Source organism: Gymnoscopelus braueri (assembly GCF_963280865.1).
Source record: "Gymnoscopelus braueri genome assembly, chromosome: 3".
Classification (NCBI taxonomy): Eukaryota; Metazoa; Chordata; class Actinopteri; order Myctophiformes; family Myctophidae; genus Gymnoscopelus; species Gymnoscopelus braueri.
Window position 1 is genome coordinate 42,212,186 of NC_137612.1, and position 20,633 is coordinate 42,232,818.

The 20,633-nt window shown below is 41.8% G+C and overlaps 1 protein-coding gene across 1 annotated transcript in view; it reads right to left on the reverse strand.

The window, feature by feature from the left end:
• angpt4 (angiopoietin 4) overlaps positions 1–20,633 on the reverse strand; it is a 112,208-nt gene that overhangs the window by 16,267 nt on the left and 75,308 nt on the right. Inside the window, 2 exon segments of the mRNA XM_080424521.1 lie at positions 4,217–4,338; positions 4,841–4,990. Coding sequence (XP_080280647.1) covers positions 4,217–4,338; positions 4,841–4,990 — 272 coding nt within the window.

A 20,633-nucleotide genomic window follows, 5' to 3' on the forward strand; every position in this document is an offset into this window, starting at 1 on the left:
TTGCCACTCTCCAACAGTTTGTACATCAGACCCTCATGCCAAATTGAATCGAATGCTTTTTTGAAGTCGACAAAGCAGGAGAATAATTTGCTTTTGTTTTTGTTTAATTGGTTGTCAATTAGGGTGTTTAGAGTGTAAATGTGGTCTGTTGTGCGATATTTTGGTAGAAAGCCAATTTGTGATTTGCTCAGGACATTGCTTTCTGTGAGGAAGTTTAGAATTCTGTGGTTGAGGATCATGCAGAGGATCTTTCCGAGGTTGCTACACAGATCCCGCGGTAGTTATTTGGGTCATATTTGTCTCCACTTTTGTGGAGTGGCGTTATCAGCCCTTGATTCCATGTGCTGGGGAAGATCCCAGAAAAACAATGAGTGAGATATCTGTGTGTGTGTGTGTGTGTGTGTGTGTGTGTGTGTGTGTGTGTGTGTGTGTGTGTGTGTGTGTGTGTGTGTGTGTGTGTGTGTGTGTGTGTGTGTGTGTGTGTGTGTGTGTGTGTGTGTGTGTGTGTGTGTGTGTGTGTGTGTGTGTGTGTGTGCACACGCACACGCACACGCACACAGATCAGAGTGCAGTCTTGGGGCAAATATTATACTTTTGCTCCACTACAATTATTTGAAAACTTTAGTTACTAGTTACTTTGCAGATATAAATGGTTACATTATAAAACATACATTAACCACTTTAGCCTTATTTTATACCTAGGCTATTTGAAAATAGCCGATCTACAAGCTCACAACGCGTCGCGTTGTGAGCTTGTAGATCGTCTATTTTCAAACATTTTAGTACTGGTACTTTAAGCACATTTTGATTTACCCCCTGTGGCAGACACCACAGGGGGTAAATGCAAATGAATGTCTCAGAAATGGTACATTTACCTGGATATGTGGGAGGTATGTGGGAGGTGGTACATTAATGAATGAGGGCAACTTACACACACATACTCCCGTAAGTATGAGGGGTATGCCTGATGAATACCCTCCCAAAATCATTGCTTTTCACCCAGTGTTAGTTGTGAAAATGTGTTTGTGAGTCATAAAAAAGTGACAATGATTGTGGTCCTCTCACTTCTGTTGAAAGCAGAAAACATAAAAAGGAAATGTTTTTTTTTTTTTTTTTTTTTTTTCCCAGAAAGGGAGTTTCATGTGCTAAAGGAGCTGCGGTAATATCCCAATTGTTGGAAGGTTTATTGCAGCGGCCCAGTTTGATCCACCGCGCATCAGATAGGTATTAGGCGGGTACGGATGCATCACAGGAGCGGGACACTGCAGCAAAGATGAAAGTAAATTGCTAAATATGTACGAGTGTTTGTTCAGTAACAGGGGCTTTCCCGTCTCGCCAACTCTTTAATGAACAGAAAATATATTTTCAGGTGGGTCACCAATTTCATCCAATCATTATCAGTTTAAATTGTATAGTGTTCCAATTCAAATATTGTCACACGCACACGCGCACACACACACACACACACACACACACACACACACACACACACACACACACACACACACACACACACACACACACACACACACACACACACACACACACACACACACACACACACACACACACACACACAATTGTGACATGTGCTAGGCAATGAGCCTTTTGACTGAATCCACAAATATTCACACATCCACATTTTTACCACTTGGAAAGGGATTAAAAGTTTAGAACTCTTGGGCCCAGGTGATTATACACATTAAATGTGTGTTTGTATCCCTGTGTGTGTGTCTAATGGGAAATGACAAATGATCTAAATCTACGCCAGTAGGGGGAGCCACGGTCTACTCACAATGTACAGTAGGCTACTAAAACATGAAACCATGTATACAGAGACTACAAACTATCTGTATTGGTTGTGAAATTGCCAGTACACACTCTGAACATCTGTGTGGCATTTAAAAAGTTAACTTGACTATCAATCTTATTAACGACTTTAGCACCCAGCACAGCACATCACCCAGGTGTCAGGCTATAATCATGGCTTGCGCATGTTGTTTATTATTGTAAGGTAGGAAGGAATAAAGGAAGTAAGGATGGATGGACATAAGGAAGAAAAGGAAGGAGAAAAGGCCATAGGACGGAGGCGTGAAAGGAAGAAAAATAAGTTCGACTGAAAGGATGAAATGGTAGGGAAGGAAGGAGGCTCTTGTGTAATAGCAATCCCTGTGCCTGAGCAAAGTGACATGTTTAAAAGTTCTTACCAACTCACACAAACTCTCCTCAAATAATTCCACCATTTAGAAGTCTTCTTCATGTCTACAGCTTGAACTAGATGGTGATCTAGTGGGGGCTAAACTGACCCCACAATTTACGGTGGTATGCTGGGTTTCGTCCGTAACCGTAAGCTTTCAGAAAACGTGCACAAAGACGGAATAAATTAGTGCAAAATGCTCCATCCACATGCATCAGCACATACCAGGTGCTGTAAGGAGTGAGGTGCATTTGTTGAAAGACAAACACCGGTGTAGACAATTGATCAACAGCAATACAGGTATTCTGTGGTCAGCAGTGCAGCATTCAAGGGAGAATGCTTTTCTGTCTGGGGCAATTTGGTCGATTCTACAAATGTCGTCTAAATCCAGTTTTTTGAAAAAACGTATGTTGCTATATCAGTGGTGCTCCAACTTTTCCATGTCAAGTACCCCCAAAATGATATGTATTTGGCCTCGGACCCCCACCTCAAAATATGTTGTTCCAGGGACCTCCAGAAGCACAGATCAGAGTTAAAAATGTTCGCTCTAAAACATATATACAGTATATAGTCAACAAAATTCCAAGATAAAAAAAAAAAGAGCTTGTATATCTGCTATTTATTATCTGCTATTTTTTTAATAGCCAAAGAAATCTAAAATTACACAGATGCGTTCCCGGATTGAATGGGTTAAGAAGATTTTGAATAAAATAAAATACCTGTACTACAACATCTACTGTTACCATATTTTGTAGTATTTTTGTAGTATTTGCCACAATAGGCTCTAAATCAGCACTGTTGTTAATTTATTCAACTGTCCGATTAAAAAGCAGTTTAAAAGACGTCGTTACCCTGGAAAAGCATGGTATATCTTCATATCACAGCTGAAAAGCGAGCACACTGATTAGCTGGTTTTGTTGAGGTCTGCATGCACCCCCCAGCCCCCCCCCTATACACACATACACAGAAGCAGCTCAGGAGGAGGTAGGGCTGCCGCTTGGGAATCAGAAGGTCCCTGAGCTTGTAGATCGGCTATTTTTGAAAAATCTTGGAAATGTGTGCAAATCTTTGAATTTGTTTTTTTTAAAGCAAACATTTTTAACTCTAAACTTTGCTTCTGAGGGTCCCTGGAACAAAATACTTTGAGATAGGGCGGCCGGCGGCCAAATATATATAATTTTGGGTGGTCCTTGACATGAAAAAGTTTGAGCACCACTGATATATATATATATATATATATTTCTTCATTTAGAAGACATTTGTAGAATCGGCCTCAGGTCTTAATGGGTTAAAGGGTGAGTGTATTGCATGCACACTGTAAAGCGCTTTGGATAAAGATGCTACTGTATATAATACACCATTTAACCACACAAACGTCACACGCATGCACATACACACACGCGCACGTGTGCGCACGCACGGACTAACGCACATACACACACACACCCTTATCCACTGTGCCTTCTCATTCTGTCTCACTCCATCTCTCTCTCACAGCCTTTCAAACTCTGTGAGTTTCTGTCTGTATTATATCGCTCACTATAAACAGAGCATGTTGGATAATGACTCCACACGTTGTGCCGCGCACGGCTTCATGCGACCTCGCCTCACCATGAAGAATTCCCCAAAATATTGTGATTCCAGATATTGACATTTCTCACAGCCAACAGCTGTGGACATACATATTTTCCATCACCACTAATGACTGCTTTGTTTCATGTAAAATGCCTCTCTCCAGTCGTGAAATTGCAGATAAGAAAGCAGCTTTTATTTTGACAGAGGTGCAAGCATTTAGGGTGAGAGGCCTGTAATCACCACATTGTCAACACTCGTCTTTCTTCTCTGCGCTCAAGTTTGTTGAAATTAGGCTAGTCCATCCAGAGCCTTATATCAGGAAACGTTGCGACACTGAAGGGGTCTTGGACATTTACAAGACATGAGGGTCTAAAAGGCATTTTTCACTTAATATGGGCTTCACGGCTACACCTTATGTACGTCAACCAGTATAATGGACTCTACCTGTTCTTGTCTCTCAGCCGGCCGATCTCAGAGGTCTGCAGTAACAGTTCCTTCTCCAGTTTGTTGGTAGAAAGAGAGTTCTCCAGCAGCTGGATTTCTATCCTTGATGTGTGGTTCAACACCTGATGAAAGAAAACAAAACTAGTATTGTACTGGAACAGAGCTCGCTTCAAGAATGTCCTTGTGTGTGAGAAGTTTGGTTTCAGTTCATTCATTCACTCACTCATTCCCCACCCTCCCTCCCTCTCTTTCATCCATTCAGACTCTCTCACTCAGTCCTGTCCTGACTCCTTCTCGTAGTCTCTCAGTACTTCACCACTTATTTGATCCTTTCTTCCCTCTCATTTCAGTTGTCCTTCTTTCCTTCGTTTACTTGCACCCTTACCTCCCCTCTCTCTCTCTCTTGTCTGTTCTGTGGTATGACAGTAGTTCATTCCCATTCATTCATCCGTTCATTCACTCACCCATAGCCTACATCTATTCTTCCACTGACTAACTCACACCGACTGACTGATTGACTGACTGACTCACTGACTCACTCACTCACTCACTCACTCACTCACTCACTCACTCACTCACTCACTCTTTCTCTCTATGAGTGTTTCATTCATTCCTCCATCTCACCTTGGCCTCCACCACGTTGAGCTTGCGTGTCTGCTCTGCAGTGTGTGACAGCAGGTTGGTTCCTATCTCCAGCATGGTGGCTGTCTGGTTGTGGACAGCGTGGCTTTGATATGGAGACACCTCTGGCCGTTTCTGAATGAAGCTCTCCAGCTGTGGAGCACAAAGTGTTGAGTTACTTAAGTGTGTCTTAATTTAAAGCTACAGGCCATAACTTATGTAAGTTTTATGTTCGTTGTCTCCCTCTCCCAACAGAGAGGGGCAATTGGCCGAACTACAATAAAGATGATGGCATAGGCAATCCGGTGTGCCTTCTGCATCATCAATCCGCTACTTCCCCCAGACAATCAGACTTGTGAACGATCGGACCAGGGAAAAACTCCATAAAATACATAGAATCTACATAAATATTCTGTCCCCAGGTGGACAGAAAAATAAAAGTTAAAAAAAGTATATAATAAAAATCAGGTTTATGCATGTATTTACTTCAAAAGGATATATGATTTAAATAAGTAGGTGAATAGATAGAAAGGTCATATATGCATGGGCTAAAAGTAAACATTAATAGTATAAACTAAGAATTACACTAAAATAGAACTTGAAAACACCAATGAAACCAAACCAAACTCTCACCAAATTAACACTAACCCAACCAAATCTAACTCCTCAGAAAGAATATAACTTCCTCAACTGAAAGACAGCAGGCAACTTTGTGAAAACTGGGTTTTCAGTGGCTTCTGTGTGTAGGGGTGTCTTGATATGAAAAACACAACCAACCACCATTAAAGGGATAGTTCACCCACAAAATTACTCACTCTATCGATTACACACCCCATGGAGACTTGAATTCATGGATATTTTTTTGTTTTTGTCGCATTCCTAAGCCAATCATTTCAATGACCAGTGGACCGGTAGGCAGCGGTTCCGGTAGGAGACGCAAAAGAGACTCTTTGTGTCTCCGCTGCCGGTCTTCAAATTATTGGCTTAGGAATGCAACAAAAACAAAAAAATATCCATGAATTCAAGTCTCCATGGGGTGACTAATCGATAGAAAACAAGTCATTTTGGGGGTGAACTATCCCTTTGAAGTGTTTAGTCCAGATCTTTGAATGCATGGTTAGAAGCGTTTTAGCAGAAGATCTAGGAGTGCAGTGTGCACGTATGTAAATGCACACTGTAAATGGGTTGCTATACACAGTGACTTGAGTTATAATCACATCAGGCAAATGATCCTCTGTGCGCAATGATTTACCCAACAAAGACTCACTATAGCACTCTCTTCTCAGGGTAAATCCTATACTGTGTGTAAAATAAATTCAATTGAGCCCACAAATCGTCCGGTTTACGTGTAGACCCAGTCAGCCAGTCTCTGGGATTTGTCTAGTCAGTGTCATTGCCATAACCCCACTTACACTGTGTCCCAAGTGGCCAAAATCAAATGCACTCATCCTTAAACATCTCACAGAATATACAGTATATACTGTATGTATACAGTAATGTTTGCACACAGAAGACTACCCTTTTCTCATATGGGTCAATGGTTCCACTACAGCAGTGGTTCCCAAAGTGGGGTCCGGGGACCCCCAGGGGTCCTTGAGGAGGTACCATGGGGTCCCCAGTAAAATGTGTTAATATACAGTATAGCATCAAAACCAGTTTAACCACTTTATCTACAAGCTATCTACGTGTCGCAATGTGAGTATTTTCAAAAACTCACAATACACAAATCTTGTATGGGTGTCCCTGGCACCAAATATTTTCTGATAAGGGTCCATGGCCAAATACATATTAATTTGGGAGTCCTTGACATGAAAATGTTTGAGAATCACTGCACTACAGAACAAACCCCACTCCAGTCCACTCAGTGCATCGAGATAATTCGTTTGTTCAAACATCACAAGGTCTGGTGTATACCCCATTAAAACCTGGAAAGCATCTGTGTCATTTTAGATTTTTGCATTGGCTATTGAAAAATAGCAGACATACAAGCTCCCAGCGAGTCACTTGAGCTTGTACATCTGCTATTTTCTTTTACATTTTTTGAAAAATCTTGAAAGTGTGAGAACTACTGATTTAGAAGGCATTTGTAGAATCGGCCTCAGGTCTTAATGGGATACTGTATGAAGTAAAGTCCCATTTCAGGACCATGGCTGGGAATATCAGTTAGTGCCAAGTCACACTGCCATGCCCTAACCTTCTGCCCTGGCAAATAAATAATCCATCAATCAATCCCTTCCTGTATTTCTTGAGATATCAGGGCCTACACAGGAAGTTTGTAAATAGATGGTTATATTCCAACATATTGACATGCACACAGGAGGACAGCTCATAGTTGTAGTGATTGTATGATTGTACATGTAAAACATGTACAACAAATGTATGTAAAATTAAAATGTTTTATGCACACGCACGCATGCACACATAGACATGCACAAAACGTGTACTGTGCTGCTGCAGCTACTTATTTTGTATCAATTATTGCATGCTGCATTTTATAAGGATCTATACAAATACATTATTATTATTATTATTATTATTATGGGACCACCGAATGGCTACTAACAGGCAAATATGTAAGAGACTAGCCATAATGTGGCACTATAACAGCTACAATGTCTGAAAGCAGTATTTTCATAGTGCCCTGTTTAAGCTACAGTCATGAAATGACGTCCATATGTGCTGCATCTGGTTAGTCATATGGACCTTTAACCATTAGATTGTCCATTAATTGTACTTTACTGTAATAAAGCTTAGCATGGTGTGAGTCAAAATGTTCCTCATTAGAGGCTCATTAAACTAGAGAACACTGGAGGTGCCAAGACATGCCAAGACATGCTTGACTTGCTACAGGGAGGGGCTAAAGGTCCTTTCAGGACGCACATAGGCGGCTTTTGCCATTGGTATTAGCCTCGTTCCCAGCCTTTTTTCATCTCCGAGGAGAAAAGCCTGGTCACGACCTTATGCAGAGAGTGTAAGGGCGGGACTTCTATCATCTCTGCCGAAACTATCTTTTTCGATCAATCACAACACTTGTTTCATGCGCGGAGAATGGAAACAGATTTGTAAAGCCTCAACGCCAAATTCCGGTACTTCCGTTTCCATACACTCAACCAACTAGGTCTTGCCCAGCTTGCAGTGATATCAATGTAGAGTCGTTTTCCAGACTCGTTGCGCACTGGTGTCGTGATGAGTGCAGAGCATCTCCACTGTCTGTCAGGGGTCCTTGAGGGCATTCCAGGGGGTCCCCAGCAAAAACAGAAACAGTTTAAACACTTAAGCCCTATTTTATATTTCGGTTATTCATAAATAGCAGATGTACAAGCTCACAATACATAGTATGGTTTTCTTTCAGAGTCCTGCTTCGGCGATACAGAGAGAATTGGTGCACTTAGCACCATGTTGATGAAGACACTGAAAATTGGTTGAGTATTCCTTTCATTGACTTTTATTTATAATATTATTTATTTTATTTTATGACAGAACTCATAAACCCTGTGTTGACATGAAGAGCGCCTCCTGGGGGACTCATCCAGTCTAGTCAGCCTGACCTTCTGCTCGTTAGAACAACCAAGTAATGACGTCAGCCTCACAGCCCCTCCTAGGACCACAGTTCTGTCAAAAATACTTCATTGCTCTCTGTCCAAAGGTCATGGAGGATGATGTAAGACACATCCAGCGTTGATGGGAGAGTTGGACCAGATGCAAGAGGAGTTCACTGATGCTTTCTTACAACGGTGATGATTTCAACCCCATGGCCGTGAGACAAAAGAACTCAAGGAAGGGTCAGCCAGTGGGCAGAACAAGAACAGTAAAATGCACAGTGTGTATAAGAAATGTGTGTAAATATTTTTTAGACTCTCAGAGGGACATTAGCACTATCAAACGTCTCAGAAACAGATTCAAGAAGGTGAGGAGAACATTTGCTCGCTTTGATGCTGAATACCAGGTTGGCTGTGAGGTTTTCTCAGTGGTGGAAGAAGTACTCAGATTTTCTTTTACTGGAGTAAAAGTAACAATACCACATGATAAAAATACTTTGTTCAAGTAAAAGTCCCCCAAAACGTCCCGTCTACCAAAACAAACCAAAATACAGTGAGAGGGCAGTGTGTTTCTGCAGGTAAACACCACTACACCAAAGTGACATACTATGCCTTTAACATAAAACATCTCTCGTCCCCCCTTTGTATCATTTCCTCTTCTTTCCTGAAGAAGCCATATCAGTTCATACTGTAAATATACAGTACTGTACCAGTGGACCAACATCTCTCTCTCTGTCTATCTCTCCACCCCTCCCTGTCTTCCGCAGGACATCACTGGCACCGAGACAGCTGGCAAATAATGTCCATTTCAACTCTCATTCTCTCTTTCCCCCATGACCCCCCCTCCACCCCAGGGTATCGGTGCCAGTGAGAAAGACAGGCAGTTGATAAATATATCAGAGGACCAAACAAACAGCTTGTCCCTGGGGGGGAGGCCCGGTCGCTGAGCAGGCTGTTTGATTTGTGGGGCGCTGGACAGGGAAAAACGTCAGGCCAACAAGTGAGCCTCAATGACTCTCCTGTAAGGGGCTGAACCCACCCACCCATATAGATAAGCGCCCCACTTCTTAGGACAGTGTTGTAGACATGCATGCACGTCTCACTTGGCTCAGTGTCAAGGAAAGACATTCTGCTAACACACTTGTATCTTTTCATAGAGTGATTAACAGACAGACTCCTACATTTCTTTATAATAGCATCATTTATTGCTCAGATACTCATACAAATTCCACTCAAGGGGCGAGAGGTGGACTGATAACTTCACCCCTACCCAAGTCAAATTCTATGAAGAGGGCTGCATTCTATTGGTCAATAGTATTATGGACTAGTCTTCCAGCTGATGTTTGTGACATCAAAGGAAAGGCTTGTTTTAACACTGACGCTTAGACTTATATACAACATACAATAACATCTTAGCTTACATGCTAGTTTGATGGTTGGTGGACCTTGCTACTTTGTCTATTTGATTTTAAATCTGTTTTATTCATGTTTTTTTTGTATGCTTTCTTTTTTTAAAGTATGTATATAATGAGTAGTATATAATGTTTTCTATTTTTGTTAATGAATATTATTGTCTTGGACCCCAGGAAGACGAGCTGTTGTTTAGGCGTCAGCTCATGGGGATCCGTCTTAATAAACAAATAATAAATGTACTATTAGGCCATGGATGCAGTTCAATTCACAGTGTGCTGAACGATTCTGTGTCGAATTAGGAGGCCCCGAATGAGTTGACCACTTCCTCTCCTCTACGTGACACTGAAGCACAGTGTTTCTACAGATGATAATGTCCTTTTGCTCTATAAATAGTGCTTATAAATAAGTTCAGGTGTGTGTAAATGTCTATGTTTTCTTTACTGTTAGATTTTTCTCCTTGTTCTCCCTGCCCCCCCTTCTTCTTTTCTTTTCTCTTCCTGAAAACAACAAAAACAATGGAGCTTAGTACACAAAAACAAATTTCACCCACTCACGCCTGTAAACCTGCGATGTGACAATAGCGTTGATTCTGACCCCCCCTTGAGAGCAGAACATAAAAATACCTCACACAAACACAGGTTATATACAGCAGATAGGCTACTGTGATAATAGAATATCACAATTTATAGGTGATATCTCTCTGGACCGTACATAAAGTGTTGCTAACAAGCAGCACTCTGATTTTGGTACCACATTATTCTGAAGTAAATCCTCAGTAATAATTTAACTGTCCACTGATGATTATACTTCAAATGTTTATATTTCCCACATGGGTTATAAAATGCAGTTTAGATTCAGGTACATTCATAGATATCACAAATACCATAAATCGTGTCATCTTAAGGGAGCCAAGTTTTCTCTCTCCATCTCTCTTTCTCTCTCTGCCTTTCCTAATTCCATATCTCTGTGAAGAAAATGTAGTCTATTAACGTGTTATGATTTTGCAAGCCAAGGACTTGTCACCTGCTATCTTTTTGAAGTACCATAATTGTGTTTACTTTTGTAGGGTCAATGGTTTTCATAAATGGTCAATGTCTCACTTTGAAACCAAACCATTCATCATTTTGTTCAACATGCCTTTGTTCCTTGAAGCTCTTAGCACAGAGATAACAGTTTAAAATATGGGCTGGCAAATTTCCAAACATTTATGACCAATAGCTATACAAATTAACTTTGTTATCCACGTTGATATTATTTCTATTGGCCAAAAACTGTCCGTACTGTAGGCAATATTTCCCATTACCACTACTTGCAGTAAGTAAGTTAGTCCATGTATCGTTGCCATTAGTCTGAGGCTGAGCTCATTCAGATTCAACGTTCAGATTAAGCGTGTATTGCGCCATTCACTTGGAAAATGATTTAATGTGATTTAATGGGAGATGGAAATCTAGCAGCCACAAACATGGATGCCCTGTTGGTTTGTATATGTAGAAAAACTGTGGCAACCTGAAACATGGTCTTGAAAACGGCATGATTCATTCAGAAAACGATTAAACAATGTTGTCAAGATGGCAATCTCACGGCAGCGCTGATGCCCTTTTGGAATCGATGTTGAGTATGGACGAAAATGGCACCATGTGTGCATAGGTAAAAACACAAACACTGTGACGCAGCAAGGAGTTAATCAGATAATGGGAACAAGAGAAGGTAGCTGGAACACTGCTTCATTTCCTCCTCCGCCACGGTCCAATTTCTCTGCTGCTGGAGCGATAGAACGTGACGATAGACACAGCTTCCACCTGGCTGGTACATGTTAGAGCTGTGGTTCTCAAACAGGGATCCGGGGACCGCCGGGGGTCCTTGAAGGGGTTCTAGGGGGTCCTCAGCCAAATAGCGTCACAATCAGTTTAACCACCATAACCCTATTCTATACTTAGAAATGGAGAGAGAGAGAGAGAGAGGGGGGGGGGGGGTAGAGAGGGAAGAGAAGGGTACGGAGACGGAAAGAGAGCGATTCTAAGAGTAGTACAGGTTCTTGAGGGCCCATATTGTGTGTGTGTGTGTGTGTGTGTGTGTGTGTGTGTGTGTGTGTGTGAGTGTGAGAGAGAAATTGAGATTAATTGAAATAAACAAGAAACCCCAAGTTCAGCAGGTTCTTTTTTCAGTGTATTTCTTTTTTGTTTTTTTGTCGGGTCTCCTGGGACACAATGTGCTGACTCTTTAATTGACCCATGCTTCCTGCCGTTGGATTACAACTACACACACACACACACACACACACACACACACACACACACACACACACACAGTACACAAAATAAGAGCCAAATGATGTACACGCAAACACATACACATACTGTAGCCTACTGTACATGCACACACACATGCGCGCTTGTGCACACACGTGCACTTAAAAACATAGTGTACACAGCCACAATTAGAACTACTCAACAGTAAAACATAAACTGCATGTTTATGCGCAGTACATGCACCTTCACAATAAGATATACTACACTCCAAATACACACCTTCACAATAAAATAAAATCTACACTGTGTACACACACACTTGCAATAAAACAGAAGTGGTGTACACACACTAACACACCTTCAAATGTACATACACGATAAGGTATGATGAACACACACGCAAGCACGCATGCATGCACGCACGCACGCACACACACACACACACACACACACACACACACACACACACACACACACACACACACACACACACACACACACACACACACACACACACACACACACACACACACACACACACACACACACACATTATGTATCGGAGCCCACGTATGAAGGGTCTGCTTGGGTGAGGCTAAATCAAACCACATGTTAGCTTCTCTCCAATCTGGCCTTCTGCCAGTCCTCCCTTCGGCAACTGAGATGGGACTGAGAGTGGGACCGACTGGGGTGACCAAACAAACCAGGATGAAATGAGCGACACTCATGGAAGTAGCTGATAATGATCTTGGGTAGCAAGTGCCCTGCAGGTCAATGCAGTGTGTCTGGATGAGAACTGGTGCTTAAAGACATCATGAAATGGCTTTTTTTGATGTTGCTAAGTGAAAACAGAGGCGTGTTGTGCCTCAACCAATCAAAGTAGCAACCAGTAGCAACCGACCGTTCCGTCCCCTCGGGCTATGGGATCGATGAGACACGCTGAGCTCACCTTATTGCCTGTTTTTCACCTTAAATGTTTTCAGATACATATTTTAGTGTACTGTTTAGTAATGAATGAATGAAGTAATGAACTGTCTGGCCGTCATCTTGAATTATATTTACAGATTAGCAGAACTAACAGTGTCTAATTAAAAACACCTGTGTTTGGAGGAACATGGGCTATGGGAATCACACAGGTGAAATAAATCATGATTCATATTTATTCCTAAGGCCTTGCTCATGTAAGTACATTCGCATTTGACAATAAGTAATTAACATTTTACTTTTAGGGACTTTCGACATCAAAATACACAACCATGGAATTCTATTGTTAAGAGTCCTCATTATGGCCTCTAATATGCTCTAAATGTGTGAAAAACATATTTTTCATTTCATTAGATCTTTAAAGAGACTCAGTCAGTGTCTTTGCTTGTGTTCTATGAAGCCATGCTTCCTTTCATTTGTAGTGGAGTAACATTTGACCAGGAGTATGACTCAAATACTGAGGTCGAGTAGCCTACTTTGTCCACCACTGACTACAAAGTATTGAATTAAGTTTAATCTCACGAAGAAGACAGACCTGCAAGCATTACTTTTATGACCCGTAAAAGGGTCCATTTGGTTCCATTTGTACACTCTCAGAGTGAAATTAACAGATTTGACTGTGTAGGCTACAGAGCTGTGATGAGAGATTAAATTAGAAAAAGAAAGAAAGAAAGAAAGAGAACTCTGGCCACTAATGAACCATTTGAAATCAAACATTAGAATGCTTTCTGTTTTGGACTATGGGGACAATATACACTGAAATGCATCAGCTACCACACTTCAAACTTTGGACTCTGCCCTCAGTGCCACTCTGCCCGCAGTGTACTCTGCCCTCAGAACAGGTGACAGCTACAACACCCATCATTGCATACTGTATAATAGGGTTGGTTGGTCCTCCCTCGCAGCTAGGAGAGATCAGCATTGTTTTTTATTTATCTCTAAAGTTTTAACTGGGAGTTTACCCCCTAAATTCTCTTTTGCAGTGGAAAACTAGTGCCTATCGCAAACGCTCTTAGGACTGTTTGATGCTGGAGATTCCACGTGTCTCCACTGAGTTTGGAATGGCTGCTTTTAGGTTTTGTGCTCCTCATACTTGGAATAACTTGTGGTTTGCTCAAGTACAACTCTCTTGTTCCTCTAGGTCATTTTCAGTTGGACATAACTCTGGCCAATTTTTAATTGCGCCTGTTTAAATTGATGTTGATAAATCATGTGATGTCATTTTATTTTAAATCATGTCATTTTATTTATTTTAATTTCTTTTATATTATTTATGTTTTCTCCAACTTCTAATCTCTGCACGATTGGAAAAGAGGGTCTCAGCCCTCAGCGTGTTTTCCGAGAATTAAATAAAGGTTGAAATGAATGCTGTTGAAATAAATTGCTCCCAGTCGCTTTGTCTCACCCCTGCCGGCGTGAGCGCAGGATTACAGTGAATTTCCATTAGTTCCATGTGGAGTTGAGTTCCTTCGGTACCTCTGATGCTGCGTTGACAGTAAACAATGGTGAGAGAAAGAGTGAGAATTCCTTCTCTTTCAAGACTTGGAAACTATCCTGAGAACTCACTCAGCCCTGATATCTTTTCCTTTGTACCTGTCCATGTTGTCATTATGCATGATGACTGACACGCACAGACTGCAAGGGGGGAAATGGCGTAGTTGCATCTCTCACACGCCTAGTTTCATATCATCTCTCGTATGTTCATCCAATGTCCTTATTATTTAGTCACGAGCTCTTAGAGCATCCTAGGATAAATCTTTCATTTGTTAATACTATTCATTGTTAAAGTATTTATAAAATCCACAGACGCACAGATCTAAGCGCTGTGAGATTGTAGATCGGCTATTTTATATTGAACATTTGAAATATGGAGCACATTATAGCACATCATATCCTTTTCTCCTTCATGAATAGTCACAAGAATGTTTGAGCTCAGCTTCTCTGCTCAGCCACTAGATTTCAGTGTAACAGGGAAGGCCGTGTCCAATGTTATTTTCAGACAAAAGAGCAGGATTTGCCAATGGATGAGTCCCATGGCTCTAATAAATGTAACCGTTTTGATTACTACATCCATGACATGGCGCAATTGTTATTGCTATCTTCTTCAGTTGTTGGCACCCTCGCTGTCTAAATACCAAATGATTTTGCGCCTTGCGCTCATGGGTGTGTTGGTCTTAAAATGAGGTGTGGTCTGGCACTATCAGGGCACACTGCTATCTTACGCACAGAGCAAACCATCTCCACAAACTCCTTGGTGACGTTCAAGATGCATCAACACCTCAATTAAATATTCCCCATTGAGCTATGACAGTCTCTTCTCCGGGCACAAAAGCTCAGCTGCCATTAGCCTGCATGCTTTGATGAATTCCCCATCTGTGTGTTTGATGAGGCAGCCATGTGTTTGATGAGGCAGCCATTTTGTTGTCAATATTATAGCTGGCCTCGCTGCACTCGCAGAGCGCAAACCAGGGTAGAGAGAGACCACTGGAGGGCAGGTGCTCAAATTTCATCAAAAGGGCACATCGAACAATATTTTAAAACACCATCCACCAGGGATGGAGCCAGGTCCTGCCAAGGTCACTAGTGAGGTCGTAACGCGCGTGTAGCATGTTTTGGAATTATTTATTTTTTAGGTGGTCCCTGCAGGCTCGTAAATGAAACCTCACTTTATGCTCCTGCCTACTGATGAGCGGGCCGACCCGTAACCCGCGGGTCCCGCGGGTCAACCCGCGGTGTGGGTGGTCGAGTCAGGATTTCAGAGGCAATTATGCGGGCTGCGGGTGAGTGGGTCAGCCGCTCTCACACGCAAAAAACGATTTTGAACAACATGCTTGTTTATTTAGCCCATGACAATGTTGTGCTACTGTAGACATTTAAAGCGACTTTGGGTACTTAAAAGAGCGCTATATAAATCTGAGCTATTATGATGATGATTATCTTTTTTTTCCCACCGCGGGTCACAGGATTTATATTTGGGTTCGCGGGGTGGGTTGAGGCGGGTTGGGTTCCGTGGAGGGGCGGGGCGGGGCGGGTCATGAAAAAACCCGACCCGCACATCACTACTCCTGCCAGTAATAACCTTGAATTTGTAATATCTCTGCTGTCCGGCAGGAACCAGCTAACTCCAAAATGTTCATTTTTCAGGAAATGAAAAAAAGTGGAGTTAGGAGGTTTTGTTCATCATTGATAAGAACAGCTGAATGGACCTCCAAGCTCACAATGAGGTTGGAGGTCAAAAGGGGGTGGAGCCTGGAGGCAGCAAAACCAGCTAACTCCGGTGGACTTCGCTGGTTTAGTAGAACATTTTAGGATCCAATGGAGTTAGCTGGTTTTGTCAGAAGCGCTTTTTAATGCTTTTCATCCATAAATCAGGGCCATTGAACAGTCTGTGTGTTGGTAAAAAGAAATGTTGAACCAAAACGACAAACAATATTACCAAAAAAGGAATGGAACCCGTCCCTCCCACGAGTATAGTCATATATTTCTAATCCAATGTAATTAACTATAAGATGCACAGGTTGGTTCAACATTTTTTTTTACCAACACACAGACGTAAAGGGTGTTCAATGGCCCTGATTTATGGAAAAAAAATGCAAAAGCGTCAAAATGGAGTTTCTGGTTTCTGCCGGACAGCAACGATATGCTTTAACTCCCTTTATATTCTGTATATACTGTATAATGTATATTAATATTATTATGAATCTATTAAAGCAACGATTTATGAATGGAGGGAATGAAACTGACAGATAGCAGCCAGCTCAATTTATTTATACTTATACAAAAAAAACTCAGGGGGCAATGGGGCAGGTGCTCAACTCCCCCCCCCCCCCCCCACTCTGCACATGCCGAGCACAAGCATTTCATTACTATGGCAGCGCATGATTGGGATTAAGATGTGCCCTAGGTGGGCTCGCAATGCGCGCACACTGATTACATTCAAAAGCCATCCAATGTCAACACACAACGCTCAGATTCTACAATTGATGTGACATTTCTTTTGAGATTCCGCGTTGACGGTGACAAACTGAATTAACTGGGCCTTATTATTATCCATAAATATGACAAGTGTGTGTTGCCATACTTTAATTATCTGTGTTTCACAAGAATGCTTGTCTTATTATTCCCAACCATGGACGATGTGTCATCTGTTGCCAGTGCCACGCTGACAGCATCACTCCAGTCAGCCTCCAGTCTGTCCAGAGCCTCCATGAGGCTGGAGAACATGTTGTTGGCCATTGTGGTGTTTCTCATGGGCACCATCTCCACAAACTCCTTGGTGACGTTCAAGATGCATCAACACCTCAATAAAAAATTCCCCATTGAACTACGTCAGTCTCTTCTCATGGCACACCAGCTCAGCTGCCATTAGCCTGCGTGCTTTGATGAATTCCCCTTCTGAGTATGTCTTTGATGCGGCAGCCATTTGTTGTCAATATTATAGCTGGCCATGACAGCTCCATCATGAGTCTCTCCACTTTTGGTGAACACTGATTGCTGTTTTATGCTGTATTTATTTATTTTCCAGCACAGCTTCAAGCTCGTTTAACTGTTAGTTTCTGAGTCATCCTGTGCACTTATGTTTTTCTACGTGTGACATCTCACAGTGTTAGTTATTGAACTATTTTGCCACAGCCACTTATTGCGAGGGTATCAGACGGTTTTGTCAAAGGTTTGTCTTTGACCTCACAGCAGTACCGCGGGAAGTAGGGGTGCTGGGGGTGCGGCTGCCCCCCCTCCCCCCAGGTACCGCTCCCCCTACCGCCCCCCCATCAAAAAAAATAAATATTTTTTTTGATAATAAATCGGTAAAATCAGGCAAAAATAAGAATTAAATAACATAACTCTAACCTAACCCTAATCCTAACCCTAAAACCGAAATAAAGAAACCAAAAACTGGGAAAAAAACGAACCCAATCCGCCCAGAACCGCGAAAAATGTTCGCGTGCGCGCTTCGTGCGCGCTTCGTGCGCGCGCGGGGTCCTCATGCACGCGCGTGCATGAGGTGCGCATACCGCACCCCTAACCTAAAAGGTCTCCCCGCGGCTATGCCTCACAGAGCTTAATTTCCAATTATAGTTGAGTTTGACACCAACTCTTTTTGACCTAGCGAACGTTTTCAGCCTTGTGGTGTTATCTTGTGCTTACCAGGGTACTCATATTGTTTGTGTGTACTGTCTATCGATATAAGTGGGGCCAGGGGCGATTCTAGGTTCCTGAGAGATTGGGGGCTTAGCCAAAGTCCCATGAGTGGGGCCCTAGTGGTGTTCAGTGCAGGGCTGGTGTGCAGGGTGGTACTGTAGCTACTTTATACACAGCGGGTATGTAGGCTATAAGAAACTGCACTGCATGCATCTACATTCTTCAAAAACAACTTCATATAATGGTCCGTGACACAGGTGCGTAGTTCCCAAAACGACAAACAATATTACCAAAAAAGGAATGGAACCCGTCCCTCCCACGAGTATAGTCATATATTTCTAATCCAATGTAATTAACTATAAGACAGTTGCCATGCGGTGTGCACATTTCCCTGTTGTAGATTTGATGAATCGTTCATATTAAAAACAAGAATTCCAATCATTGTATTCACCAATTACAGAATAGAAAGTGATTCTGATTATAACCATCATACTCTATGGGCAAGACATGTTTGCTATTTCCTTATTTGGACCCATACAAGTGTGCAAGCTATACAGTAGATCCTGAGTGTTAATTTGACTCTCTGAGAGTGCACAAATGGAACCAAATGGTTGTGCGATCTCAGAGAGTTAAACAAGACCAGGAGACCTGGTTCTGCCAGACCCAGACTTCACATGACGTGTCAGCCTGTGTCTATGCCCATGTATGGACGAAAGGGGGACAGACTTTTATTTATTTATTTATTCTATGCTCATGTATGGACAGACTTTTTTGGGGGACAGATTTTTTTTTGGCTGGGGCCGGAGGACAAAGTGACCATGCCCATGTATGGACGAAACAGGTACAAAGCCTCATGTAAGCCTGTGTCTATGCCCATGTATGGACGAAAGGGGGACATACTTTTATGGCTGGGGCCTAAGGACAAAGTGACCAAAACCATTTTTTTGCCCATGTATGGAGAAAACAGGTACAAAACATGCCCATGTATGGACGAAAGGGGGACAGACTTTTATGGCTGGGGCCTAAGGACAAAGTGACCATGCCCATGTATGGACGAAACAGGTACAAAGCCTCATGTAAGCCCGACCCCTTGGGTCTGGCAATTATCACTCAGGATTTTACCGTGTACAGTGTAGCACAGCACAAAAATCCAGCACCCCAGGCAGACAGTCTCCTGTTGCCAAACTGTGGTCAGCACACTGCAAAATCCTGAGCAATGAAGTTGAATGGACCCATAAGCTTGAGGATGCTGCAGTGTACGGTTTTCAGTGGTGGTCTGGTGGACACTAAATTAAGTACTGGTACATTTACTTGAGTACTGTTACTTCAGTACATTTTTGAGTATCTGTACTTTACTTGACTTACTCCACTACATTTCAAAAACAAATATTGTACTTTTGACTCCATTTCTAGGAAGGTAAAAAGTACATTATGAATTAACCACCTATATGCCTAATTTCAAATAGTGAAAATAGCAGATCTATAAGCTAGATCTGCTATTTTCACTAGTATTGATGGGTTTTAGTTTTTTTTACATATCTGGAAAATCTTACAATTTTGGAGGGGAAATGTCTCAAATATAATTCAGCAATGCATTGACATTACAAAGAAAATGTACTTTGTAATTTATACTTTTGAATACTTAAAGCTGCACTTTGTAACTTTCCTCTTCTACTCCCCCAGATTTGAACCCGGTTTCCTGCACCAGTGCTGAAATGTTTTACCATTGAGCTAATAGAGCCTGCCTGCTTGCTCAGGGGATAAATTGAATCTTGACCTTCAGGTCAAAATTCGTGCACGATCCTGTGTCTAGGTGAGACATGACCTTTGACACTATGTAAATGTCTCAATACAAGAGCAGGCAGACCAAATACAACCACCCCAATTGTATAAGTTATTCTATTAACATACTCTGCCATACAGATTGGACAAAATTACATTTCATTCATAAAAAAGTTACATAGTGCCTCTTTATGTCCTTTTAAAAGCATGTACTTTTGAATACTTAAAGGACGACTTCGCCCATTTTCAACCTTTCTTCATATATAATTGGTCCTCACTAATGCTCATGATAAAATGGTACCATTGTTTTCTACTCGGTCTGTGTCTCATAGGAGGGCTGTGGACACTTCAGAAACACGCCTACCAGTGACATCATTGTTAGGCAGGTTTCTTTTCCAGGTTTAAAAAAATATATAATAATTTTGATTTTTATTAACGTAAAAACAATGGCTTCCATTATAGCATGCAAACTTTCCAGGAATAGAAAGCCTGCAGTTTCTATTAGCTTGGATTTAGGTAGGCGGGTTTCTGAACTGTCCACAGCCCTCCTCTGAGACACAGAGTGAGTAGACAAACATTTGTTATAATGAGCATTAGTGAGGACCAATTAAATGAAGATACTGTAGGTTGAAAATGGGTGAAGGTTAAGTATTCCTATTAAGCAAGTACAGTACTTTAACTCAAGTACAG